Below are 24,580 nucleotides of genomic sequence, written 5' to 3' on the forward strand. Positions count from 1 at the left end.
CGGCCGTCGGAGTCAGCCAGTCGGAGTCGTCCGTCGGGGTCGGCCAGTGGATCGGTCGGCCAGTCGGTCGGTCGGCCCCTTCGACCGTAAGTCGGTCGGTCGGCCAGTTGGAGTCGGGGTCGTCGGTCGGTATATCCCAACAGATGCTTACAACTCAAATTTCACAGCAAGTTGAATTGCTGTTTGAGCTGTAACTTAGGTCGATCTTGTGGCAGGTTGACTCGGGGTGTTCCTTTTTTTTGGTAAATTAGGTTGGCTTGTGGTTTTTTGGGTAAATTAGCTTGACTCGTGGTTGAAAGAGAGGTTGGTAGTGGTGATTTGTTTCTTGTTTTAAAGACTGGGTCCTATATCCAGCTTTCTTTACCGAGACAAGAAACTAAACTCTGAGCAGACTGAACATAGGATAATCAGGGATCAAGATCAACATCTTGCAAAATCGAACATTACAGCCTAGGGTGCAAGGGCTTGTACCATCCATCCAGACCAAAATTTGCTACTAGTAATGGTGATTTTGGTGGCATTTTAATGTGTCATTCTAATATTAAAAGTAATGTGCAAAGTCCTCGGTCATCCTCCAAGAGAACCTTGGGAAAAAGGAAAATAAATCCAAAAGGAAAAATAAAGACTAGCGGTCAGTTTTGAATCTTGAAGCAAGCACGTATAGAGATTGAAAGATTGCACCTCTCCGGTTCATATCTGACCAAGCCTGAAAGCATTCTAACTATTTTTCCTCCTACTAGAATAAGATCTAATAATCTCATATGAAGGTATGTGGCAGCCAACACTTATCCCCCATTGCTAGATGATTGAATTTTCCTTCTTTTTTGAAGAATACAATAATAACATCATCATTAAGGTTTGAATCCTCTGTTTCTTACAAGTGGAAAAGAGGTGCTAACCAAGACAAAGCTAAGACACCAATTTACAGGAAATATATCTGCAAAAAAGCTCAATAAAGAATAATCTCCGTTCCATGCAATCTATGATTGTATTGTTGCTACCTCTGCAGCACCCAAATTTTGGACGACTAAATAAACACACAACACGTTTATTTGTAGAAACTTTATACCTAGAATGTGGACACCTTAAACATGCATCAATTTTTCTTTCTTTATCAACATTTTCCGTGTTCCCCATCCAATCCCAAGTTTTGAGTGCAGGGCACAATACCGGAAGCTCACTCTCTCCTTGAAATCAAGATGATTGCAGACACATAAAGTAATTAAAATATGACACTAATGCATCTACCACCATCCATCAATAGCAGAGATTCCTCCCAACTTTTCCAGTTATGAAGTTTCAGGGAATCCTCTGGTCATGAAATGCTGATTTCAATCATCATCCAGATCATATGATTAACCAGATGAGCCAAATCAAATTGCTGGAGTCCAATCAAATGTTTAAGAGCTCGAGTTCTTCATATCATTCAGCTATGGTTCTCAAATTGCAATCTTTTTACAGCAGTATATCAAAGCCATCAATCAGTGCTGATGAGTCAGTATTTGACAAGCAGCGGCTTGTTCCGAAGTATCAAGGAAAAATGCAAAAATTTCAAAGCTAGCTTAAGAAGCAGCATGTAAGTTAGCATACACGTATCAACCAGGGTTGTCTTCCTGAGGAAGAGACTACTTCCCATGCTACAGGGCATAATCCTTCTCTTCTTATTGTGATTTCTCATGTTTCTTGGCAATATCTGGATCTTTGAACACATCTGGAGACTCGCAAAGACGCAACTTGATAAACAAGGGTGGCAGAACAAGTTCTGGCAGATTAATTATGCTTCCTCAGGATTGGAACTTCCATTTCACAAGCATGTGCTTGTCATTATTTCACTAACAAAGCATAGAACTGATAACACTGTTTTCTTGTCTGCCAAAGGAATTCTGCATCTAGTGTCTCCTTGTAAACATGAGCATTTAAAATTCTTCCAATATTTCTTGAGAATCATTACACAATAAATGAAGATGATTATAAGATATGAGGGGCTTTTTATTCTCTAGGTGGGCCTTTTTGTCTCTGAAGGGCTGATAATCTTAAAGAAAATAACCATGCAAGGAAAAGATCAGCCTTCAAGATATGAACCTTCCACAAAATAGAGATTCCAGATCATCCACAAAAAGTAAGAATAATAAGCCATCATGAGCTTTCTCCAGTCTAGTTTCAAGATCATTAGACCCTTGATTTCGTGCAGCTTTTGAGTGAAGAAAGAATTAGAGTGTATGCAAGTATCACTGTCTATCAGTCTCTCCAATACAAATGTTGCATATTCAGTAAATTCCAATGTTTGCAAAATATCTTTGAGCTGATAAGCAAAATATCTTTGCGCTGATTATTTATCATCCTCATTGGAAATCAAAGAAACAAAGGAATAATCTTATGATAAGGCACATGCCTTGTTCAGAAGTAACATCCAATATCTAAAAATCTTTGTCCCTCTCCAACATTCTCTTTTTGACTCCAGACATAATAGGCATGAAGATTGTCAAAAATCCATGATTATGCAAGCATATCACATTAAACCAAAGTCAGCTTTTCTCTTGACACCAGAGTCAGGCAAACCAGTGTGCCCCACTAGCTTAATTCCTCCTTCAGAAGTTTCTCTGATCTGGTTTCCATTTGCACTAAGCAAAGACAATTCCTTTGTCGCCTGTTTGTACAGCTGCATGATAAAAAGCTGATGTTCCTACTTCCTTTATAAATACCAGGAGGCAAGGGCTCATTGACACCACAATGCTGATAGCTCTTTTGTTGGCATTTAAGTCGAAATAACCTTTGTACTCCTACAACCATTTAATTTGGGTCATTTAAAGCTCCCGCAGCACCTCAGGTTCTGTTATAGCCTACTCATTTGGCTTAAGGGAAGCCCAGTCTCTTTCCAGATGCACAAACCAGAATTTGCTGTCATTCCTTGGACCCAATTTTCCTGAATGACAGTTCTGGATCCCTTCTCTCATATAATGTATGATTAGAATTAATCCATTGGATATATTTCTTCAGCAGTAATAGAGCATGGTTGCACCTGAACACGTTGAATAGATGCCACTATTCAAAGATCCATCCACTCGTGCAAAATATTCTGTTGCCCACACAAATGCATGCTCAGCATTCTGAATTCCTTAAAACCTGATAATTGACAAGTCCAAATCCATCCATCATATAAGCTGTGCCCAGATGAAATGGATGGAACACAGATTGCTCTGAATGGTACAAAATGATGGCAAAAATCCCTGAAGAGAATCTGCAACAGGTTCAGTGATTGGATCCCAATGATCTCACTTGACAAAGCTCTGCACTGTTTGCAAGTAAATGAATGCATGCATAGCAGCTTTAGATTATAAAAAAATGTTGCTTTGTATGAAAACAAATCTAATGTTTGCTTTGGTTTGGGTTGGGGGTGGGAAGGAAATTTAGTGGCTGATCCTCAGGCCAGTGTCTTAATGGTCTTGAAACAAATGATATTGCCTTTTTGTTGGCATATTAGAAATAAGGAAGAAAAGAAGAACCAAATTATCTACAAATGAAGAATGATATATATACAGAAATATAAATCTTGTCTCTTCCATCTCAAGAGAGACTTGAGCCATTCATTAAAGATTTCAAATATACAAGCTAACCTCTAGTTAACAAATATATGATATGACAATGATTAAGTACAAGAACCCAAAGGGTTGAGATTCAAGAATTGAGATGCAAAAGGGTCAGTTACAGTGCTTACCATGGGGACAAGGTTGTTCAGTCTCTGGGATGGCAACCTCCCACTTTAGCTGCATGGCGATGTATTGGAGGATGGCCCCTTCTGAACTGGGTAGGGGTTCAGATTGGTTGGATCCCTGACAGGCCTCTTCTTGGGCCACTTCACCGCAAGCAAATTGGCCTATCAGAGCTGCAGCAGTTCCAGACACCATGAACAAATGCATGCATGCACTCACGCACAACACTGATATATATATATATATACTCAAAACACATGCACACACAAAAACACACGTGTGCCAAACACATATGCAGGCCTTCGTATAGACATCTAAGACAGCAAGATAGAATGTGTGAAAAGAAACAGACACGAGTTACACAAACATGGGCAAGGAAAGGTTTGCAGTTGCCTCCTAAACAGCAAAGACATTGCTCAGCATACTCATAGCTGTCAATCCACTGGACCGACGGAAATCTAGATAATCCACTGGACTGAAAATTATGATTATCCTGAACAAAGTCCATGCTGTTTAAATCGGAACAGCATATCCTCTCCAGTCTCCATACATCAATGCAGTGACCTTAATAGAGCTTTATTCTGGTCTGAATTGGGCTGCGACAGATGGGACAAGTTACAAGATTTGGTCCACAGTCACGGCACGTCTGCATTGGACAGGGCAAAAAATATAAAAATGATGATGATAAGAATAATGAAGATAATAACTGTAGATAATGCTGCAAAATGTCACTACTTCACCTGGTGCCCACAGCCGAAAGCCATGTCTCTGGGGTTTGAAAGGCAGATCGGACAAACCTGCCCAAGATTCATAGCAATGGTTAGCAGAGCTAAAATAACAATATGCACCTGTGCAATTGGACAAAATGAAGGTCTATCCTTGATCAGAAAAAGACAATTGAAGGTTTAACAAGAAATTAATTGCTCATTGCAAGATCTGGAGTCTAGACCAATCTGAATGGAATAAGAAAATGAGTGGAGTCAACATTGAATAAGCCTTAGGTCATGACAAACATTACTACAAAGCACGAAGTAACAGACAAGAATTGTTCTTTTTCAAGAAAAAGGACAGGATAAGATTTGCAAAATATCAGAGTTACAAATTAAAGAGGAATTTGCAAAATTTATGAATTCCGAGGCATTATCGACAACTTTTTAAGAATTCATATGGGAGTAATAAGGAGAGTAGAAAGTAGCTAGAGAACACTGTACCTGAGCTTCCCCAGAAGCACTTGCAGCAGGAGCTGTGGTTTGTGTCGGTTTATATTCAGGATAAGATGGTACACTCTCCCGATAACCCATTGATCCAAAAGTATTTGGTCCAGAGGAAGCTGCACCGAAACTTCCAATAGGTGGTGGAAGAGGGACTCTTTCAGGAGACTTTGCAGCCCGATGACTGCTTGACAACAAGAAGAATAGCAGTAGTTGCATCAATGAATAAGCATTAACAGAAATTAACATAAGATTAAGACTGTTGGATCCTCCTGGGGTTTTTAGTCTCCATACCCTAAGATCCCAAGCTCTATAGTTGCTTTATATTGTGCAGGTATTTCCATCAGTGCTGCAAGCGCAAACTCTGTCTCTTTTCTGCTTTGAGGCATGTTCTTTGACATAATTGCGGTAAAATTCACAAACTAGGAAGACAAACCCAGATTTATCCAGTTACAACTAATTGCATACTTACAAAAAAGTGAGGAAACTGACAGCCATTGTAATTTGTAATCTTACTTGGAAATTGTCAAAAGTTCTAGCAGGAATATTATCATCAAATTCCTTCATCATGTCCCAGGGTCCATCCCCAACTCCAACCAATATAATAGATAATGGAAATTCACTGCAATGTGGTAAGCATGCCACAGAACAGACATACTACAATTAGATAAGTTCAAAGCTAGAATAATACTAATAATTACTTATCTAATTAGCTATAATTTTGCCTTGATAATCTAGTAAAGATTACTCCTGATTAGATTAATTCAATAAAATAAATATATCCAGACATTTTGATCCATCATTTTTTATCTAACTATTCAATCTGGGAAAATCACAGAAAGATTTTATAGAAATTGTAGCATCATCAAGTGATGTGACCAATATTACCTAGCTCTGACAATTGCATCAACTGTCTTCTGTTCTTGGGAGCTTAACTGGCCAAATTCAATATCTACACTTCTTGTAACCTGTTCCAACCAAAACCTCTAAGTATCTAAATAAGATGAATTACCAGCAGAAACTCATCTGACATACAATGTGATATTTTTGAAATTAGAAAAGTGGGAAAAGAATGCATTTATATAAGGATAGTGTAACAAGGCCCGACTATGGAAGGAATGTATGACTATTTTTTGTCCACCTTTCCATTTTCTTTTTAATTTCTCTGTTTCTTGGCAACAGCCACAGCAAAAACTATTGGATATTAACATATAACCATGTTTTTGTTGGGGGGCCGAGAGAAAGCGGGGGGGGGGAGGGGGGGGGGGAGAGAGAGAGAGAGCTAGGTTACAATCCTAGAAGGAGACTCTGAGCTCAAATACGCAGTTTAGAAAAAGGTGGAACCATCTTGAACTGCCCACTTCCGGGTGTACCAAACCATACTAAGGTAGACTAGCACAGTTCTGCCCTCTTTTTCAAGAAATTCAGTGAGGAAGGAGAGAGAGGGAAAAAAAGAGGGAGGGAGGGGGAGAGAGAGAGGGAGGACAGGAGGGAGAGAGAAAGAGAGATAGGGAAGGGGAGAGAGAGAGGCCAAGAGAGACTCTTCCATAACTTAGAGAGAGGACTTTCAAGCCCTCGTTTCATTTCAGAATAGAGGATTCTTTATTATTTTTGCCATTTTTGAACTAAAGTCGGCTTGCTGACTTTAGTTCAAAAACAGCAAAAAAATAATGGTTCACCAAGGGAATGGCACAATACAGACCCATATCATACTTTTCCGGCAGCCAACCTGTATGGGTCTAGGTACCCGTTCAGTAAATCTTGGTTTAGAACATATGATGGGTCATGTAAATTGAGAATCATATTATCAATCATGATCTCCAAAACCTTCAATATAATCTCCAACATTAAAAATACTTAAAAACAGAATCATATGGTTTGATATTTTAAGCTATACAGCAACCGAAAAACAAACTAATTACTTAGCAAACTAAGTTGTCAAAATGCATGATGCACGATGCTTTATCATTGTCTAGGCAGATTTATTACACATGCTAGGACTTGTACAATTGGGAGTCAAGCATGCCAAACTCGTAAACTAGTGTAGCATTTTGTTCTGTCAGTTTCAGTGTTCCTAGGATACATTGTTTAAGCTCATGGTAGACTGATTATCAATTCATTTCCCTTCTGGCATAATTGAGAAGCTTTGTATGATCTGTATACCTTATAATGTTTAAATTGAATTAATTCACAACTCCATAGTCCACATAGTTCTCTTACTTTTTGGTTGTTGACACATTATGAGTATTATAGGAGAAGGCTGGGCCAGGGATAGGCAAATGCAGAATTTTCAATAGACCCTGCCAGGGAAGTCCAATTGGATCATGTTTTTCTTTCTTTTAAAAGACAAAAGAAGCCTTCCATCCAATTTATTGAGGTAATAAATTTTAAAATGGTGCAAGCATGACTTGACACAGGTCATTGGTAACAACTCCCAGCAACTTACCAATGAACCAGTTTACACCCACAACTGCAATTAATGTAGAACCAGGGCCTTTGGCAGATCATTTTTAGCACTAATTGTGAACAATGGAAAATTAGCATCTTAAACAGCTAAGAAATATTGTCCAATTGATTTATGCCAAATACAAGAAATCCTTAACAGTTTTGTTTGATGCAAACCCAATTTAAGTTTATAGTATCACATAATATTCCTAGTTTTCATATAGATACTCAAAAGACTTAAATGCACACTTTTTTAGGGTATTCTGTTTTATTTGGGATGCCTGAAGAGTATGTCTAAAACATCGCAATAATTCAAAATGTTCCATTGCTAGGGGCAAAAACTTACAACCATGAGCATAATCTGTCCTCATAGTATGAAACAGACAGTCTCCAAGATCCACAATCTTGGTGTCGGGTACTGTACCAAACCATACCGATGCCTTACTGATTTGGTACAGTATGGAACGCACCCATACTGAAACAATCCTCCAATCATTTTTCCTCACTTTTTATCTCAGTGTGCCTCACCATGGGTCGGTACACACCTTGGTATGCCTCAGTACAGGGCCTGTATTGATCCACATTTATCAGCTCCCTTCCTATACAATAGGGGGGTGTATGACAATCCATAACAATATCAAACTCACAGTGGATCAGTTGAAACACCTGAATATATACCATAAGCATGCAATAGTATGTCCCCGTAAGGAATTGTGATGGTTGCTAAAAAGAATGGTGATGAGGATGTGAAAGGATCACAAAATAGTATTATAAATGAAATGGTAAATGATCTCAATATATTTACTCATGAAATAGCATGTTAATTTGTCAATTGGTAGTTTAGAAAATTGACTTAGATTTATTGTGTTATTTGTATTTTAAAACCCAGCAGGCCAACCTTATCTTGAGGGCCAGATCAACCCAACAGTCACAAAATATTTTAATACCCTAACACACTGACCCAAATAATTCAACCTTTTGAACTGCTGGGTCAGACCACTGTTCAACCTGCAACTTGTTGATTATATGGAGAGGGAAAAATGAATCTTTTAGCCCTACAACACCACATGTTGGATCTCTGATCACTTGATCTGGATCAGTTTGTTATCACCCCATCTGCTTCTCATTGTCTGTAGGACCCTTTTGCTCTTAACCAACATAGAAAAGATATATCATCACTGCTTTTTCTAAATTTCTTCCACACTTGCTTACCTAAAACATAACACCTCCTGTCTAAATCATCATCTGAACCATGCTGATATTGTTAACATTACTATGCCAAAGAAGAATTAATTGGTTAGGAAGGAGGAGAAAGTTTGTCAAAATTTCCAGTGGCCATTGATAACAAGAGAAGGTCAATTGTCAAAGGTGAGAGCCTATATCTATTGTTACTGCCAGGAGTAGGTTAGATTTTAGATGATGGCATGGCTTTGCAATGGAAATAAGAAAGGGGAAAGATTTCATCTCAAGTTGTCATATAAGGGGTTGACCCAACAAGTCGCCTTACGAGAGGTAGACCCACAATTTGACTATGGCCAACAACGGACCTGTTACTCACCACCAAGGCAGCTCTTTTACCCACCCACAATCAAGGCAGCTCAAGCCAAGTCGATGAGTTTACTATTGAGTATTTTAATGAAGTCAAGAGAACATCAAAACATCTCTTTATGCTGTCTAGGAAAATTAAAGTGATATGCATTAGTTATGTTTAGGGAGTCTTGTAGTTGTGCATAATCTATATGGTAAAGTGAGGAGTTATTTAAAAAAATTGTACATAGGACACAAGTGATAATACCAAATCAAGTTATGAAATGTAATAACCAAGTTCAAGTGTTTATAAGAGATGATCCTCCGCAAGTAAAGCTATGCGATTGGAGAGAAGCCAAACAAAATAAGCACAAAATGAATGATTTGCTATATGATTGGAGAAATATAGGCCAATAGGCTCAGCCTGTACACTATACAGAGCTCAACTTATGATTGTGGAGACTCCTCTATCTTAGGCACTTGATGCTCAAACTTGATACCTTCATTCCAGAACTTGACTTAAAGAAGTTACACAAATACACCAGAATTTTGTTGGAATAAGCCCGGAGGACAAATCTACCTTCACTCTCATAAGACCCCAAGGAAACCTTTGGAGTTTGGACCACTTCAAAACTAATTAAAGAGAGATATAAGAAGAAGATACTTGAGCCACAAGTGTCTAACAGGCTTCAACAGGCTCAAATAATGTAAAATAGATCAGTAGTAAGTCCAGTGTTAGGAATATTCAGTTCATATCAGACCAAAGAGATGATTTCATTCAGTACCAATAGAATCTGAAGCTCAAACGAGTTCCATTATCCACATCCAATAAGCTTTCCAGATCAAAACTCAGATGAGAAAATTATGGACAAAATACTGAAGCTATGTCAGTGTAGTCCAGCCAGTAATCCAACAGCAATCCTACTGTTAATATATAATCTGACAGCAATATTCCTACTATGAGATCATTTGGATGGCAGTATCCTTAATGTCAAATCAGTTTGGACAGCAAAACCCTGCCATCAGCTGCTTCTTTGACTCCCATGCAAGCCAGGAGTCATCTAGCGGCAACTATGATACTGTTAATTCAATCTGATGGCACATAAGCTACCTTTATATAGGTTTTTATGTCCAAGAAGCTCTTAAAGCAGAAGAATTGATTTCTAGAAGTATTATATTGATGTATTTCAAGTCCTAATCCAATTCCAATGGCACCCACAAGTCTAATCAATATAGGGGACCCTAAAAGCTGCAAAAACACCCTTCCTCTATACACTCAAATTTCAATCGTTGAAGTATTTTTTTTTCTTGAGGGCACTTCTTTTTGTGTTTCTCCCGGGGTGGTGGATTTTGTGCAAGCTCTACTGTATTATGAAGAAAGCACTAGTAGATTTTAAAGCAAGCCCTCGAGGATTCCATTGAACATTAATAGCGAGTTGGTAAGTTTTGATTGGATTTCCTACGCACTGCACCTACCAAACTCATAGGGTACAATAAATGTATTAACATCCCTTCCTGCCAAAGTCACTTAGAATTAATAAAATGCCTTTCTTCTTTAGACATCTTAAGTCGAAATATGATGGAATCCACCTTCTGCCTTAATATTTTTAAAACAAAATGCATCCCCTTTTAACTAGACAAAGCTGTCAGCATTACATGCTTACATGTAACAAGCTGTAATGGTTTGGAGAAAACCCATCACTTGATCCAATGTTACCAGGATTGAGGTAGTATTATGATACAAAACCAAACATGCCAAAGATCATGGCAGATGCTGCATGGGAGGATAAAGGTTGTTAGGTGGTGATCTTTCTCATTCATGAAATGAGCATGTAATAACACAGAAGCATACCGCTGTTTGCATGATCCAAAGAACAAAATATAGAAGTAACCATGTGGAACATCGCATAGTAAGTAGCCATGGGAGGTACAGGATGAGAGCCTTTGACAGCAGCACAAGAGATCCTGGGCATGAGTGTTTATATAGATGCAAATTTTTAACAGTAAAGGGACCGAAAAGAGAGGAAAGGAAAGAGAAAAACGAAGAAGAAAATGTCAAGTTAAAGGAGAATATTTAGGGAAGCTTAGATGGATAGTGAACTCAAATAAGGACTCAGATGTGAGGAAGGACAAAGGAGGTGTTATAAGAACACCAGCGTAAGGTCCAAAAACCACAAAAAAGGGTGGAGGGGATTGACCAAAAGAAGAATGAAGAGGCAAGAATTTAAAAATAAAAAATAAAAACACTAAACAAAAAGCAAAATGCCCTTGAGGAAGGAGAAAAAAATGCCCCGACTGAGGTTCCCACTTTGAATATAGTCTAGTTGACATAGAAAGTAACTATTTTTAGGAAAAATAAGTCATCTAACTAATAGATAATATTGCCAAGGAGCCTAAAAAGCATGATGAAGAAGAAGGATAGGAACCTTCTACTAGCAAACAACACTCCAAAGTTGTCTACTAAAGAAGAATACTTAAGAACCAGTCAATTAACTAAAGCCAGTCTAGGTTCTGCATTCATTCACCAATGGGAAAAAAAGATATCTGACATATTTAGCAATTACCATCAGCAATCAGATCAGTGGTTTCTGATGACGGTCAGAGAATAACTTCTGGCAAGATTGCCAGTTTGGTGATGTTGACACTATCACATCAAACTTTGGAGATCTACTTCATTAAAGAAAATCAGCCACAATAAATCTCCATAGCTTTCACAACTGAGGAAGATGATTTTGGAGAGTAACATGATGAATCTTCAATATCTAGTTTGATTCATTTCAGAACTTATTTCTTTCTATTTGTTTTGGTTGAGAAAGAGAGAGAGCCAAAAAAACAATATATCAAAAAAGAGAATTAGTTCTACAAATGCAATGTGCTTAGTCCTGTAAAATAGCATGTGCAGAATACATGTTAAAGTATTTGGTAAATTCAAAATATAAGAAAGTAATACAGAAGTATCTTGAAAACTGTATGCCTGCTCAAAAAATGAAAATGAATATTACCTCAAACAACCATTTGCAATTGCTATAGCAGTCATAATCAACAAAAAACAGTATCATCTCCAATAAAAAGGAACAAACTTTGGACAAAAGGTGATATACCTGCCCATCAGCAATTATCAATAAAACATGGTACTGCCCACCACTCTGCTCCACAATGGTCATAGCCATTTCAACTATTGGAGCAAAGGATGTTGGCCCTGGGAAAAAAAAAAAAAATTAAGTTGCATTTGTTTATAACTTGTCTCCGAAATTCTAGAAATAAAGCAACTGATGTAATATAGTTACCAGCTAATCGTAGATGTGGAACAATTTCTCTGTATCGTGCTAAAGCCTCTGGAAACCCATTACAAGGTCTTTCATCTGGGTAGAAACTGAAGACATCTTGGTCATGTGTTGATGCTGCCAAATAACACAGGTATCCATCTTATCATTAAAACAGAACAGATTTTAAAATTATTATTTTGAGAGTATTAGATCAGATACAAATATTACCATCTCCAAACCCAAAACAAGGGATTAAGTTATCCTCATCAAATGCTGACAAGGTTTGTCCGATGATAGATATTGCTTGTTCATAAGGATTTTTAGTATCACTGATGGAATGCAAGCTGCGGCGGTTGAATGAGTGCTTACCTGCTTATAAAGATAAATCAGATAAATATTATACAACTAACATAAGAAAAGATGGAGCATTACCTGTCCACTCATTGCTCTTTGTGAAATCAATACCGACAATTAGATTTGAAGATTCAAGACCTGATTGTGCAAGAGCCTCAGTAACCTGTAGAGGTGATATAGCAGCAAGCATTGGTCTGATGGAAACAAAATTGCTGATGTAGCATGCTATATTAAACCCCCCGTTAAGATCTTGATTACCTATTTGATGGGCGTAGCACCATCAGACAGTAACAATATTCAGCAAAAAGTTCACAAATCAATGATTTTCTGAGATAGCATACATAATTGAGAGGGAACAAACCCTATGAACCAGCAATTTCTATCCTCGGACAATCCTCCATTGCAGCATTTGCATGATTCACAACCTCATGAATTTTTGTTGCATCATTAAAGTTTTAATCATCAAGTTGTCCCAACTATTTAGGACCAGCTTTATGAAAGAAGCATGATGTAGGGTCTACAACTGCCTAAAGCATTAGAAAATATGGAAAACCTGAAAGATCCCTTGGTGTGATGACTTCCTTCAAAGGAAGTATCTACTTGAGACATGGATCTTCTTGTCGATTATTTTCTTCAGAAATTCTTTCGAAATACAAGAAACTCATCTACTTCTTTTGAATTCAATGAGGGAAAGATTCTTTATCAAATTGATAGTTGTTTAGGCTTTATCTCATCTGTTTTGCTTGCTGGGATTTCATTTTCAAGGTCTGCTTCCAGTTTTTACATATCATAAATATGTCTTCCCTCTTAAAACTGGCATGTAAGATTAAAATCATCTTTTTTAGTTTTTATTTTTGTCACTAACATCATTTATTTTTTAAAAATCATTCAGCCTATGATAGTCTGGTAGAATATATTATTTGATATCTGTGGGACAAAAAGAGCGGAGAAGTATCTCCTTTTATTCTAACAAGTTGTCAATATTTAAATGCTTATGTTTCACAGCTTTTGAAATTGACATTTCTATATGACTAAAGTAGAATATTCCTTGCATTATGCATTATTACATTTGATACATTATATTTACCGCTTTAAGAACTTGACCAAGTCAATGGATTAAACCATCCATGTCAATATAAATTTGGAAGATACAAGCTGAATCCAAGTTATGGGTTTTCAGCGATGGGCCAAAGAAGTTGCATGATATAGTTCCCAGTTTTCAGCTGCAAATTAGTCAGCAAAGTGGAGGGAATAGCTATCTAGGGGAGAAAAATTCCAGAATTAACACAGTACCCACCAGTATCTTGCTTTATGTGAAGTCTAATTATTGATATCATGGGATGTGACATTGTGTGGAATTTAGTTTTTGAATTTTTAATATTAGTCTTTTCCAAGGCTGCTGTCTCTTTCTTATATCTACCACAGCCTAACAAGCCATTGGGTCTTCTTCTTCTTTTGATTTTGCAGTCAGAAAATTAATCTGTGGTATGCCATCTTGTGTACAATATCAGCCCATATGCCAAGCACACAGACCATGCCACAAAGTTCTTCTTGAATTCAGTAAGCATGAGATCAGTAGGAGAAATCATATTGATATTATGATATTTTAGCAAGAAAAGCATCAAATAGCTAACATAAACCAGACATGGTAACTTGGAAAAATATTGGGAAAACAAGTTTACCTGCTCCAACGAATTGTAGTTATCAGCTATCTTCGAGTATCTACGGTCCAACTTGGGATGCGAACTGGTGGCATGTGAGGAAGGATTTTGCAACTGAGGAGGCCGTGGATAAGTCGAAGCTTGTGGTGGGTAGCCCTGAGGAGGGTAACCTCTAGGAGGAGAGTATGGGCGAGTCACAGGGTAACCTTGAGGTGGGTTATCATAGCCGTAATCCCGATATGGAGGCCATTCCCGGGAATGGCTATGATAAGGCTGCTCCTGCGAATAGCTGCTGCGGTCATGATGTGGAGGAGGATGCCTGATATTTCTACTGCCGCCTGTCTCTGTGGATCCTTTGCCTCCCATTAATCCAAAAATCCTACAAACACTCTAAGATTTATGCAGAGAAACCACAACAAAGAGATCCAAATCTGCGAAACAACCACCCACAGCAACAATTCGATTCAGAACCTTGTAGCAAAAGAGAATCCAAGTTTGAAGAGGTTGAAATCAGTTATAAGAGCTCTCAACGAGCAACAACACTGAGAACAAAGAGAAAGCAAGGTGACAGGTAGGCAAGTGACGATGGAGCATTTATATCAGCGCTGAAGGAGGAAAAGAAGACACGGAACGCTGATGGAGCAGCAGCCACCAGTCTCTTCTGGTAGACAGAATTGACCAACAAAAACATTATTTCTTGCAATGGACAATAAATTCAGGGAGAGAATCTTGTTTCCCGCAATAAGTCGGCAAGAAACCATAGAGAAGAAAGCAAGATTAATCAACCACGGCACCTATTAACTAGTCTCTACATATGAAAAGTGGGGACACACCTTCTCTAAGAAAATGAAAGGGGAAGCGTATGGATCAAGTCAGGAAGATCCAAATCCATAAAACAGACATCTAAAGCAACAAATAATTTCGGAATCCGATGGACAAGGAGAACCCAAGGTTGAAACGAGGTCCAAATCAGCTATGGAGGATAAAGCGAATATTTCCGACCTTCAGGTGTTTAAAAGTTAAAAGAAAAAAATCACAGTGCACAGGTTCCCATCACTATAATCTATAAAGGGTCAGATACATACGGCCTTATCCTACTATATGGAGAGATTTTTTTCTATGTTCGAATCCTTAGCACTCAAGTCACAATAAACCAACCTTACCATTGCACGAGGCCTGAATAAAGATCGCAGAGATGACCGAAGGAAGAAACTAATTTTTCCAACCAAAACGTGTAGAAAAAACATCTTCTTGGCAATTACCGGCGTAAAAGAGGATATGCACAAATTAGTTTTTTTTTTTTTTTCGAACTACAGATAAGGTCAAACAGCGTGGCCATGGTCAGATTAGGAAAGCTCTTCCACTCTTAATGTTAATTTCCTCCCTCTAGTTTTACGAAATCTGACTACTTGTCCACGGTTTCTTAGCCGCTGCTTCACTCTTTCCTTTCCAGCGAAGAAATAGAGAGGAATTTCTGCAGAATTTTTTTTTTCTCCAAAAAAACCAAAACCTTCTTTTTCTTCTTTCACAACTAGAAATTAAATAATTCTTAGTGTGGGTTCACACATTACCTTGAGGAAAACACAGTCTTTAGCTCATGCTGCTGCTCAAATAAATGATCTTGTTCTCATCCTTTGTCTCTTCTATCTTCTCTGATCCACTTGCTATCTTTTCTGATTCACGTCGCCATAGAAAAATTCCTATAAACCTTGGAAAATCCTAAATGATTCGAGGGAGGCGGCAAAGGCCATCCAGGATCGGGCAAAGCAGCAGCTTGGAGGTTCGTTAAATACACCGGCAAGATGTTGAGAAGCGGGCGAGATCAGCGAGGGGATGGAGGAAGATCCTCGATGTAACCACGAGCTCCGTTCTGTGGGTTGGTGGGTGATGAGGAACGAGTGGCGGATTTTGCGAAGACCTTTTTCTTTTTTGGAGGTGAATTGCTCGAAGACTTTGCGTGCGGACGAGAGTTTAAGTCTTGTTGGATAAGCGAGCGTGAATCAGGCCTCCAACCGCGAAGTGTTTTTGATTGGACGGACGAATCCGTTGATGGTGGAAGGAAACGCTCATCTTCATCATGTGACTGCCGCCCCCGGAAATTATTGGATATACCCCACGACAGCTCCACTGCAGAAGCGATTATCGGTTAGAACTGCCCTACCACATAGATCGTAGACTATCCAATAAAATCATGCCATATCATTTAATAAGATTAAATAAATTAATAAAAATTAAATTAGATATGATTAACCATAATTAATGATATATTTTTTTTATATTCATATTTTGCAATCAAATAAAAAAGTTTTGAAATTTTGCATCCTCGGATGATATGATAATATTTTATTGGATGGTACAAAATTCATGTGATAAAATAATTCTAGTCAATAATTTCTCTTTCTATAGATTGACGGTGAAAAAGATCTTCTCAATGAATCCACATTAATATTAGATATCACCCAAGCATTAAAACAATACTTACTAGATGAACAATAATTTATCTATATTTTTTGTTCCAGATTTTATTCCTTATATTGTTTTATATTATAACTTTTTAAGTGAATTACTAAGATCTATATTTCTTTTCTACACTATCCTTCATATTTCAAATCTAATTTGCACACCTGTCATGTGCCTCATCTTTGTAATTGTAATCTAATTTTCTCATACTAAACTAGATTTTTCGTCCATACAAAATTGAAAGTGCTGGATGATAAAAGGTATAAGAATAGCCAAAAATGCATTGAATTGAATACTGGTTAGGGGGGAAAAAGAAAAGTTTGCTTGAATTCGTCGCCACCTAGCAAAAGCAACTAGATGCAATAGATATCCTACTTTATATGCTAAACATCAATACTAATATCTAAATATCCAGACTAATTATATATAATTTTATCAAAATAGATAAAATCAAGTATCCCATATTAAATATTATAAAAAAAAATATTTTATGAATTTATCGAATGCATCATTAAATCATCTACCAATTATTTTGAGATCTATGTAGATGGATGAATGATATCATTCAGAGTATTTTGATGCCGCCGCCTGATCTCTCATCAAGATTTTCTTCAATTTTTCATGGATGGCTCCACCGGTACCCCTAAGACCCACTGCACCCATCTCTGCATTATTGATAGTAGCCTCGCCACCCACATGATAGTGATCTATCGTGCTTGTCGAGTTCAAACCTATTATGCTCGAGGGCCAGATGACTAATGACATTATCACCAATGACTAGCTCACCACTACCATCATTATGTTCGAGGGATGTCAAGAACTTTCTCATCTCCTCGAGGCATCCTCAACTTCAAGCTCGTAGACCGCTGTTGCTTGCAATCCTTTTATGACCTGCTCCTTCGGTGTCCTCTCCTCTATAATCATCTAGGTCGATGCTTTTGTCGTCGCCATCGATGCTGTTACTCGCCGCCCCCACTCTCCCTGTGCCACCGAGTTTTGAAATCACAGTATCCACACACGTGCATCTATGATGGCGTCACCCCCATCCTCCAAAACTACCCCATTCCAGTCCTTCAGCAAGCTAGGCTTATTTATTTTTTAATTATTTTATTTGGTGGACATGTGGTGGGTTACTACCGATCCAGTCTAAGTTGGCAGACCAGGTCCACTTGATAATTTTCCACTGCTAGGATCAGGATTCTCCCATATTTCAGCTTGAATCGGAGAAGAATAGTTGAACATCTTTCACTATTTCACCTTGAATGAAAAAACGAGGGATGATTGAACAAGACTAAGATATAATATTAGACAATGTTGCATAATAATTAATATTTTTAAAAAAAAATATATGTGAAATGATCATTTGCACAATGATCAGCAACTTCTGATATTTTCTTAAATAACTAAGGATGCATTTGATTGCACTTTTTGATTTTTAATTTTTAATTTTAAAAAAATATTTTTTTATTTTTTTATTAAATAAAAATAAAAAATAAAAAATATGTTTGATAACTGCGTTATTATAAAGTAAAAAATAATATTTAAAGATGATAGATAAAAAATTTGATGAAAAAGAAGGATTTAGGAAGAGAGAAAGAAAAGATTTAGGAAATAAAGAGTTCGGCGGGAAAGAAGGATTCGGACTCTTTACTTTTTTTTGATTTGATATTTTAGATATACGAAAATAAAAAAATTAAAAAAAATTAAAAAATTATTTTATATATAAAATAATTATTTTAATTATTTTGATTTTGATTTTTCATAATTTTATTAATTATTATTTTTTAATTATTATTTTTATAAAAATAAAAAATTAAAAAATATTTTTTAATTACTAATCAAACGCATCCTAAATGTTTACATTTTTAACAGGCCCATGCCGCCTCTCGATGTACTAACTTGTCATTGCACAGCAACTAAAGCTTCTAAATTGTCGGATATCGATTATCTCGGTGAGTAATTGGGATAGATAAACCGATGTATCCATCTATCTCGATAGACGTGACAAGTAGGGAAATTTGAAGCATCTAAAGATTTTTCTAGATTTGGCTCGATCTTTAATGACTAAGATATTAGTAAAATAATAAATACTTGGCCAACGTGTGTCAAGCTAGGTATCGTACAAGTAACAACCAATCTACTACATAAATACTATATAGATAACGGAAATTATTGGAATTAGCAATGCTAAGCTGGATTCCAAGAGCGAAGTCATTGGAATTCCAAACAACAATTAAGAGAAAGTTAGAAAAAAAGTCACATCATAATGAAGATTCCATTTACCTCAGAGTAATTGCAGAATACTGGTTGGTAAATTTATTTGACTAAGATGCTGAGTACACCCTAACGTTGGAAAGCATTTGGTAAAGTAATTTTTCAGTGGACTATGCTTTCCTATATCAAAAGGATCCTTGTCTAAGTGGGAGGGAGATATGCTTGTTTTTTTGATGGGAGGGAGACCAACATGTTGGTTTGTCAATCAGTCCCTCTCGGAAAGGGACTTGGTTGATATTGCTTCCTCACATGAAAAAAAGATGCTTCTCTCATCATTTTTTGAAATATTTAAAAAAGACTCAGAATGAAGTAGACTCTCCCACATTATGATGTCAATTACTTAGGGATTTTTATATTGAAAAAGATGGAATGTGTCCCAGACTTCCAAGTTTTGAACATGACAATTTATGAGTCTATGTTCAATAATAAAAAAAAATGATTAATTAGTCTATGAAGAAGTTAGCATCTACCGTGCATGTAAGGGGCTTCCTCCTTAAGATGATTTTATTATTATTATTATTATTATTATTTTGATAGGACTTAAGACTTAAGAGGAGATCTTTACGTAATAATAAGTCAAAATTGTTCCTTATCAGAAAGAAAAGAAATACGGTACTTATTTTTTTTTTCAAATAATTAGGCAATACTTAAGATGTATTTGATATAGAGTGATCATCTCAAGATCAAAGATGATGATTCTAAATCATTTTCATTCCTTAAATCACTATTCAATCTGACGATAGAAAACACATTCTCAAATCGGATGTTCAAGATCATCGAAGGATAGTAATCTTAGATTGAATTTTAAAGACAAAAAGAATCCTCAATCTAAAGAAAAAAATATGATATATTAATATACCTAATATATTATATCAATATTGTATAGATTATACAATATTGATATTATATATATGGTATTTATGATAAATATTATATTATATTTTATTTTGTTACTAATTATATTATTATTAACCATAATTTAAATTCTAATAAAAATATATTATTATACTTTATATTTATATAATAAAATTATTTAATATATTCCTTCTATTTAGCTTATTTTTAATCAAAATAAATATTAATGTTAAAATAATTATACATTGTGTATAAATAAAATATTAATTCTATAATAATAATTAATTTATTTTTATAGGATTAATAAATATTTATAATGAAATATATTAATGTTTAACATATTAATAAATATATTAATAATTTATTATAATATATTTCATATGACTAATAAATATATTTCATGAATATATCATGACTAATTTTGGTATTATATAGTTGATAATCTTAGATTTTTAAAGAAAATTAAATAGATTATTCATAAATATTTTAAAATTTTTAATAAATAAAAATAATATATTAAATAATTAAAGGTTATATAATTTTGAAATAAAAATTATAAGAAATCTAAAATTATGTTGATGATTCCATCCGAGACATTCAACGTCATCTCAAGTCATCTAATTATGCAAAAGCTGACGTAGAATAATCTTTTTTGTAGTGAGGGATCAGCATCATCCAAAAAAAAAAAAGAAAAAGAAAATATTTTAAACAGATGATAAAATTTTAAGAATTATTTAATATAGGATTCCATAGTGACTGGTCACAGAAGTATTATTGACCTTGCAACACCAATCGTTAAAGTATAACACCACTCCCTGGGTGGCATGCCACTCATTTCAGTTACTACTAACAAGTCCGATAATTTTATGCAGCCCTGTTGCTCCAGCAACCAGCTGCCACGGACTACCAAGGTAAGCTTTGGGTCTCAGGACCCCAGGCTGTGAAAAAAACCTAACGTTAGCTTAGCGACTTGCAATAGTAGGTCATGGAGTGAACTTTGATGGAAAGAGACCGCCATTATAACACGCACTGTCCAACGTACCACCAAAAGATTTTGACGCATTATTAGCATATCTCATGGTACGAGGCCATTGACCCAAATAGATACGATTTTTCAGATTTTTATTTATTTATTTGTTTTTGTGTGTCTGTGAGGGGCGCCAATACCCTTACGAACTATAATTTTTGTTAATCAGTTTTTGGCATTGCACGATAATGTTTCAGAATCCTGTATCATTAAAGAAGGCTGAGAAGAACCATTATGCCTTGATGGCAACCGGAGAAAGATTCTTCTGTCGTATCAATATAGAAGGAGGAATTATACGCTGCACTATGGTCCAGCATGGAAAAAATAATCATAACTATTTGTTTAATGGCCTGATAAGTATTCGATGAATAGAATCTATTACCGCTAATCTTTTAGTTGACGTCAGATTTAATAAAGAAAAGATATGGATTGGCGCTCGACTGTGATGATTTGATTTATAAAATAAATCTTTGATTGAAATTAATTATGATGATGATTTTTTAATATTTAAATAAAAAAATTAAAAAAATAAAATAAAATAAATATTATCAGAAGAAAAATGATTGTATATCTTGAGGATCATTTGTGAGTCCCTATTTATAGACAGAAATTGATGTGCCATAAGAAGGAAGAAGAATTAGATCATTATTTTTTATTTTATTGAACACAATATATTCATTATCTTCTGTCTTATCTGATGAGATATGTTCGTTATCTTTTTTTTTATCTACTCATGGCAGATTCTCATGCGGATTCTAAGATTTATCTAGTCAATATAAACCAAACAGCAACATCAAATATAATATCTTCCTGAAATGTCAACTTAAGTTGATCTAAAAAATACCTTGGTTCGATCAGGACTAAAATCAGGCTGGATCGAGATTACCTGCACATCAGCTTCAATCGAGGCAAAATTTTTCTCCCTATATCATATGCCTTCCTACTCTTATATCTGAGCTAGAATTAGGTCGAATGAAGGGAGTATATCAGATCAGTTCTCTCGGCTCTGTAAGCGACATGTGTCATGCCGAAGCTTTGATCGATCTTTTGTTTAGATCAGTGAAACACATTTTCTTTTATTTTGCTGTTTATACCTTCTTGTGCATTAAATTATTTTACTAATCTTAGAGATATTCCTCATAGTCCGATCCTTTGGAACGATCTTGTTAGCTTTAAGTAGTAGCCGATGCTAATCTTGATTCAGACATCCGATGCATGGAGATTGTAGCATCATTTTAAATAAGCTGTACTCGGATAACCGACCTAACATTTCTTAGATCAGATAGCATAGGTCAAGGTGTTCAGGAACCTCCTTTGGGCGGGCTCTTGAAGGTAGTATATTCTTTAGCTTGGCTCATCCTCGGAGTGGCTTTAAGTATCTTTGTGTGATTGTTCTTTCAAAGATCTTCAATCAGATTGGCATTGCTCATGCAATAAGCTTTCGAGAATCTCTTTAGGAGTTCTTTCCACCATTGGTTTCGTAGCTCAGCTCATCTTAGGATGAGGAGCTACTTTAGATCGGATCGGCATTACTGATGTTTTGAGCTTCCAAAAATTCACTTATGGTGTTACCCTTCGTCCCTTGGATGGTCAAAATTTTTATCTCAGCTCATCTTATGGACGAAGAGATTTTTAAAGATCCTCTTATAGGATTACCCCTTATTTTTTGATTGTCCGAGGTTTTCAGCTTATATCGACATTTTAAGACTACAAGGGTCCTCTTATAGGGTCATCCCTTCTTAAATCGGTCAAGGCTTTCAGCTCAACTCATCTTGGGACAAGGGGCTTCTTGCTCTTGATTATTTGAGGTCTTTAGTCTGAATCGATGCTTTAGGGCTTCGAAGGTCCTTTTATATATGGGGTTATCCCTCGCTTCTCAAACGGTTAAGGCTTTCAGCTCAACTCGTCTCATGACGAGGGGCTTCTTACTCTTGGTTGTCCGAGATCTTCGATTGATCGATACTTTAGGACTTCGAGAATCCTCATATGGGATTATCTCTCGCTTCTCGAACAGTCAAGTACCGTCATTAATATTATTAGCGATGAAACATCATCACCAATAAGTTATCAAAAAAAAGTTTGACACTGAAAACTATTATTAGCGATGGTGAAAAAAGTCATTACTAATAAAGTATTACCGACAATAATTAGTAATGGCAAATCCATCACTTATAATAATTTTTAGGTTCTTTTCTAATTTAAATTTAAAAAATTTTAAAATATATTAACAACTGCTTTAGTTTGTCGCTAATAAGCTGTAGCCGTCGCTAATCGTTAGCGATAGATTTAGCCTTCACTAATAATAGATTTTTTAAAAAAAATTAGCAAATATATTTACTTAAACATGCTATAATTAAATTAACAACTATATATTTATAGATACTATAACAACTACCAATTAACTATCACCATAATAAATAAAAAATTAATATTATATAAAAAGTATGAATTATTCAATTGTACAAAATAACATTGTTCAAAAATCAAACTAAATATATTACGTCAAAACTAAAAATAATCAATGAAGATTTTCCTCCTTCTCCTGTATGTCGTTTATAGCAACAGGTGGATGAGAGCCGAATATCCCAACATACTGTAACAAAAAAATAAAATATTATTAATAATTTAAAACTAAATTAATTGAAACCATAAAACTAAAATAATAGGTGTGCCTTAAGCCAAAACTTTTATGGAAGGATATATTTTGATATACTTCTTCGATTCTCGAACGGATTATTTCTATATATTTCTTTCAATGATACGGAGCTATAGATACTTTTAGTCAGTCCATCAGATGGTTAGATTGAATTTTGACCCCTTGAATATCTCCTCCCTCCCACTTGAAGTCGAAACCAGTACGAAGAGGTATATTTCGATATCCTCTTTCGATTCTCGAACGTATTATTTTTATATATTTTATTCAATAATACGGAGCTATAGACACCTCCGATCCATCTATCGGATGGTTAAATTGAATTTTAATCCTCTGGATACCTGCTTCCTCCGCTTGAAGCCTAAATCAGTATGGAGGGTATATTTTCATATACTCCTCTGATTCTCGAACGAATTATTTCTATATATTTCATTCAATGATACAGATGTATCTATACCTTTGGTGCATCCATCGGATAGGTAGATTGACTTTTAACCCCTCGATCTCCTTCTTCGACTCAAGCCTAACTATATGAAGCTTCTAAATATAAAAATTTAAAATAAATAAAAAAAATTATTAATACTGCTTGACTAACTTGTTGTGATGGCTGTGACAATAAGCTCAGCTGATTGCATAGATGCGGATCTCAAATATCTCAACAAGCATCTTACGGATGGCGTCCCAAAAGCTCTAAGATCGCTGGCAAAAAATTAAGCCTCTGCACGACATCCTCAATATATGCATCTCCCCATGTCTGGTCATCGAGGCATGAGAGGAGGACATCAAAGACTAGCGAGCTGCTGGAGGGTCGAAGCTATGTCTGAACCATATGATCCAGCTTTTACTCATTCTTCTAGTGACCCTGAGCCATCCTTCGAGATCAAGGAGGGATTGAGAGGATAAGTCCTCATCATACTGCATTACGACGTACTCTGCGTAATCTGTCTGTACAGTTTGAAAATTCATTGGTACTATTATATATATCAGTATATATAAAAAATTAATAAATAATATTTTAAGTTACCGCATCCGTCTGGACCTAAAATCTAAGTAATCATCGATCCTCCTAGACTGGTGTGTGGTCTCCCACAACTGCAGCTACTTTGGTACAAGACCCAACTGCTGTATTTACAATAA

At 35.9% G+C, this 24,580-nt stretch overlaps 1 protein-coding gene across 9 annotated transcripts; it reads right to left on the bottom strand.

Annotated features, from left to right (window-relative positions):
- Positions 1–1,397: 1,397 nt before the first annotated feature.
- LOC140850922 (E3 ubiquitin-protein ligase RGLG2-like) lies at positions 1,398–16,112 on the bottom strand. Of its 9 annotated transcripts, none has more exons than XR_012142652.1 (13): positions 15,746–16,112; positions 14,196–14,553; positions 12,592–12,676; positions 12,388–12,528; positions 12,181–12,294; positions 11,896–12,092; positions 5,810–5,889; positions 5,438–5,543; positions 5,216–5,343; positions 4,922–5,105; positions 4,451–4,507; positions 3,716–4,356; positions 1,398–3,292 (listed from the first exon to the last, which is right to left on the bottom strand). XR_012142652.1 is itself a non-coding variant. In XM_073260803.1 (12 exons), exons 2-12 carry the CDS (start codon positions 14,538–14,540, stop codon positions 4,276–4,278), a joined length of 1,518 nt encoding a protein of 505 aa, XP_073116904.1. In that variant the 5' UTR covers positions 14,541–14,605; positions 15,746–16,111; the 3' UTR covers positions 3,508–4,275. The 9 variants fall into 9 exon arrangements, 1 of the variants encoding a protein (XP_073116904.1); XR_012142651.1 differs by having other exon boundaries at positions 1,398–3,227; positions 14,196–14,605; positions 15,746–16,111; XR_012142648.1 differs by having other exon boundaries at positions 1,398–3,238; positions 14,196–14,605; positions 15,746–16,111.
- Positions 16,113–24,580: the final 8,468 nt, after the last annotated feature.

This window comes from Elaeis guineensis, chromosome 1 (assembly GCF_000442705.2).
Source record: "Elaeis guineensis isolate ETL-2024a chromosome 1, EG11, whole genome shotgun sequence".
In the NCBI taxonomy this organism is placed as follows: domain Eukaryota; kingdom Viridiplantae; phylum Streptophyta; class Magnoliopsida; order Arecales; family Arecaceae; genus Elaeis; species Elaeis guineensis.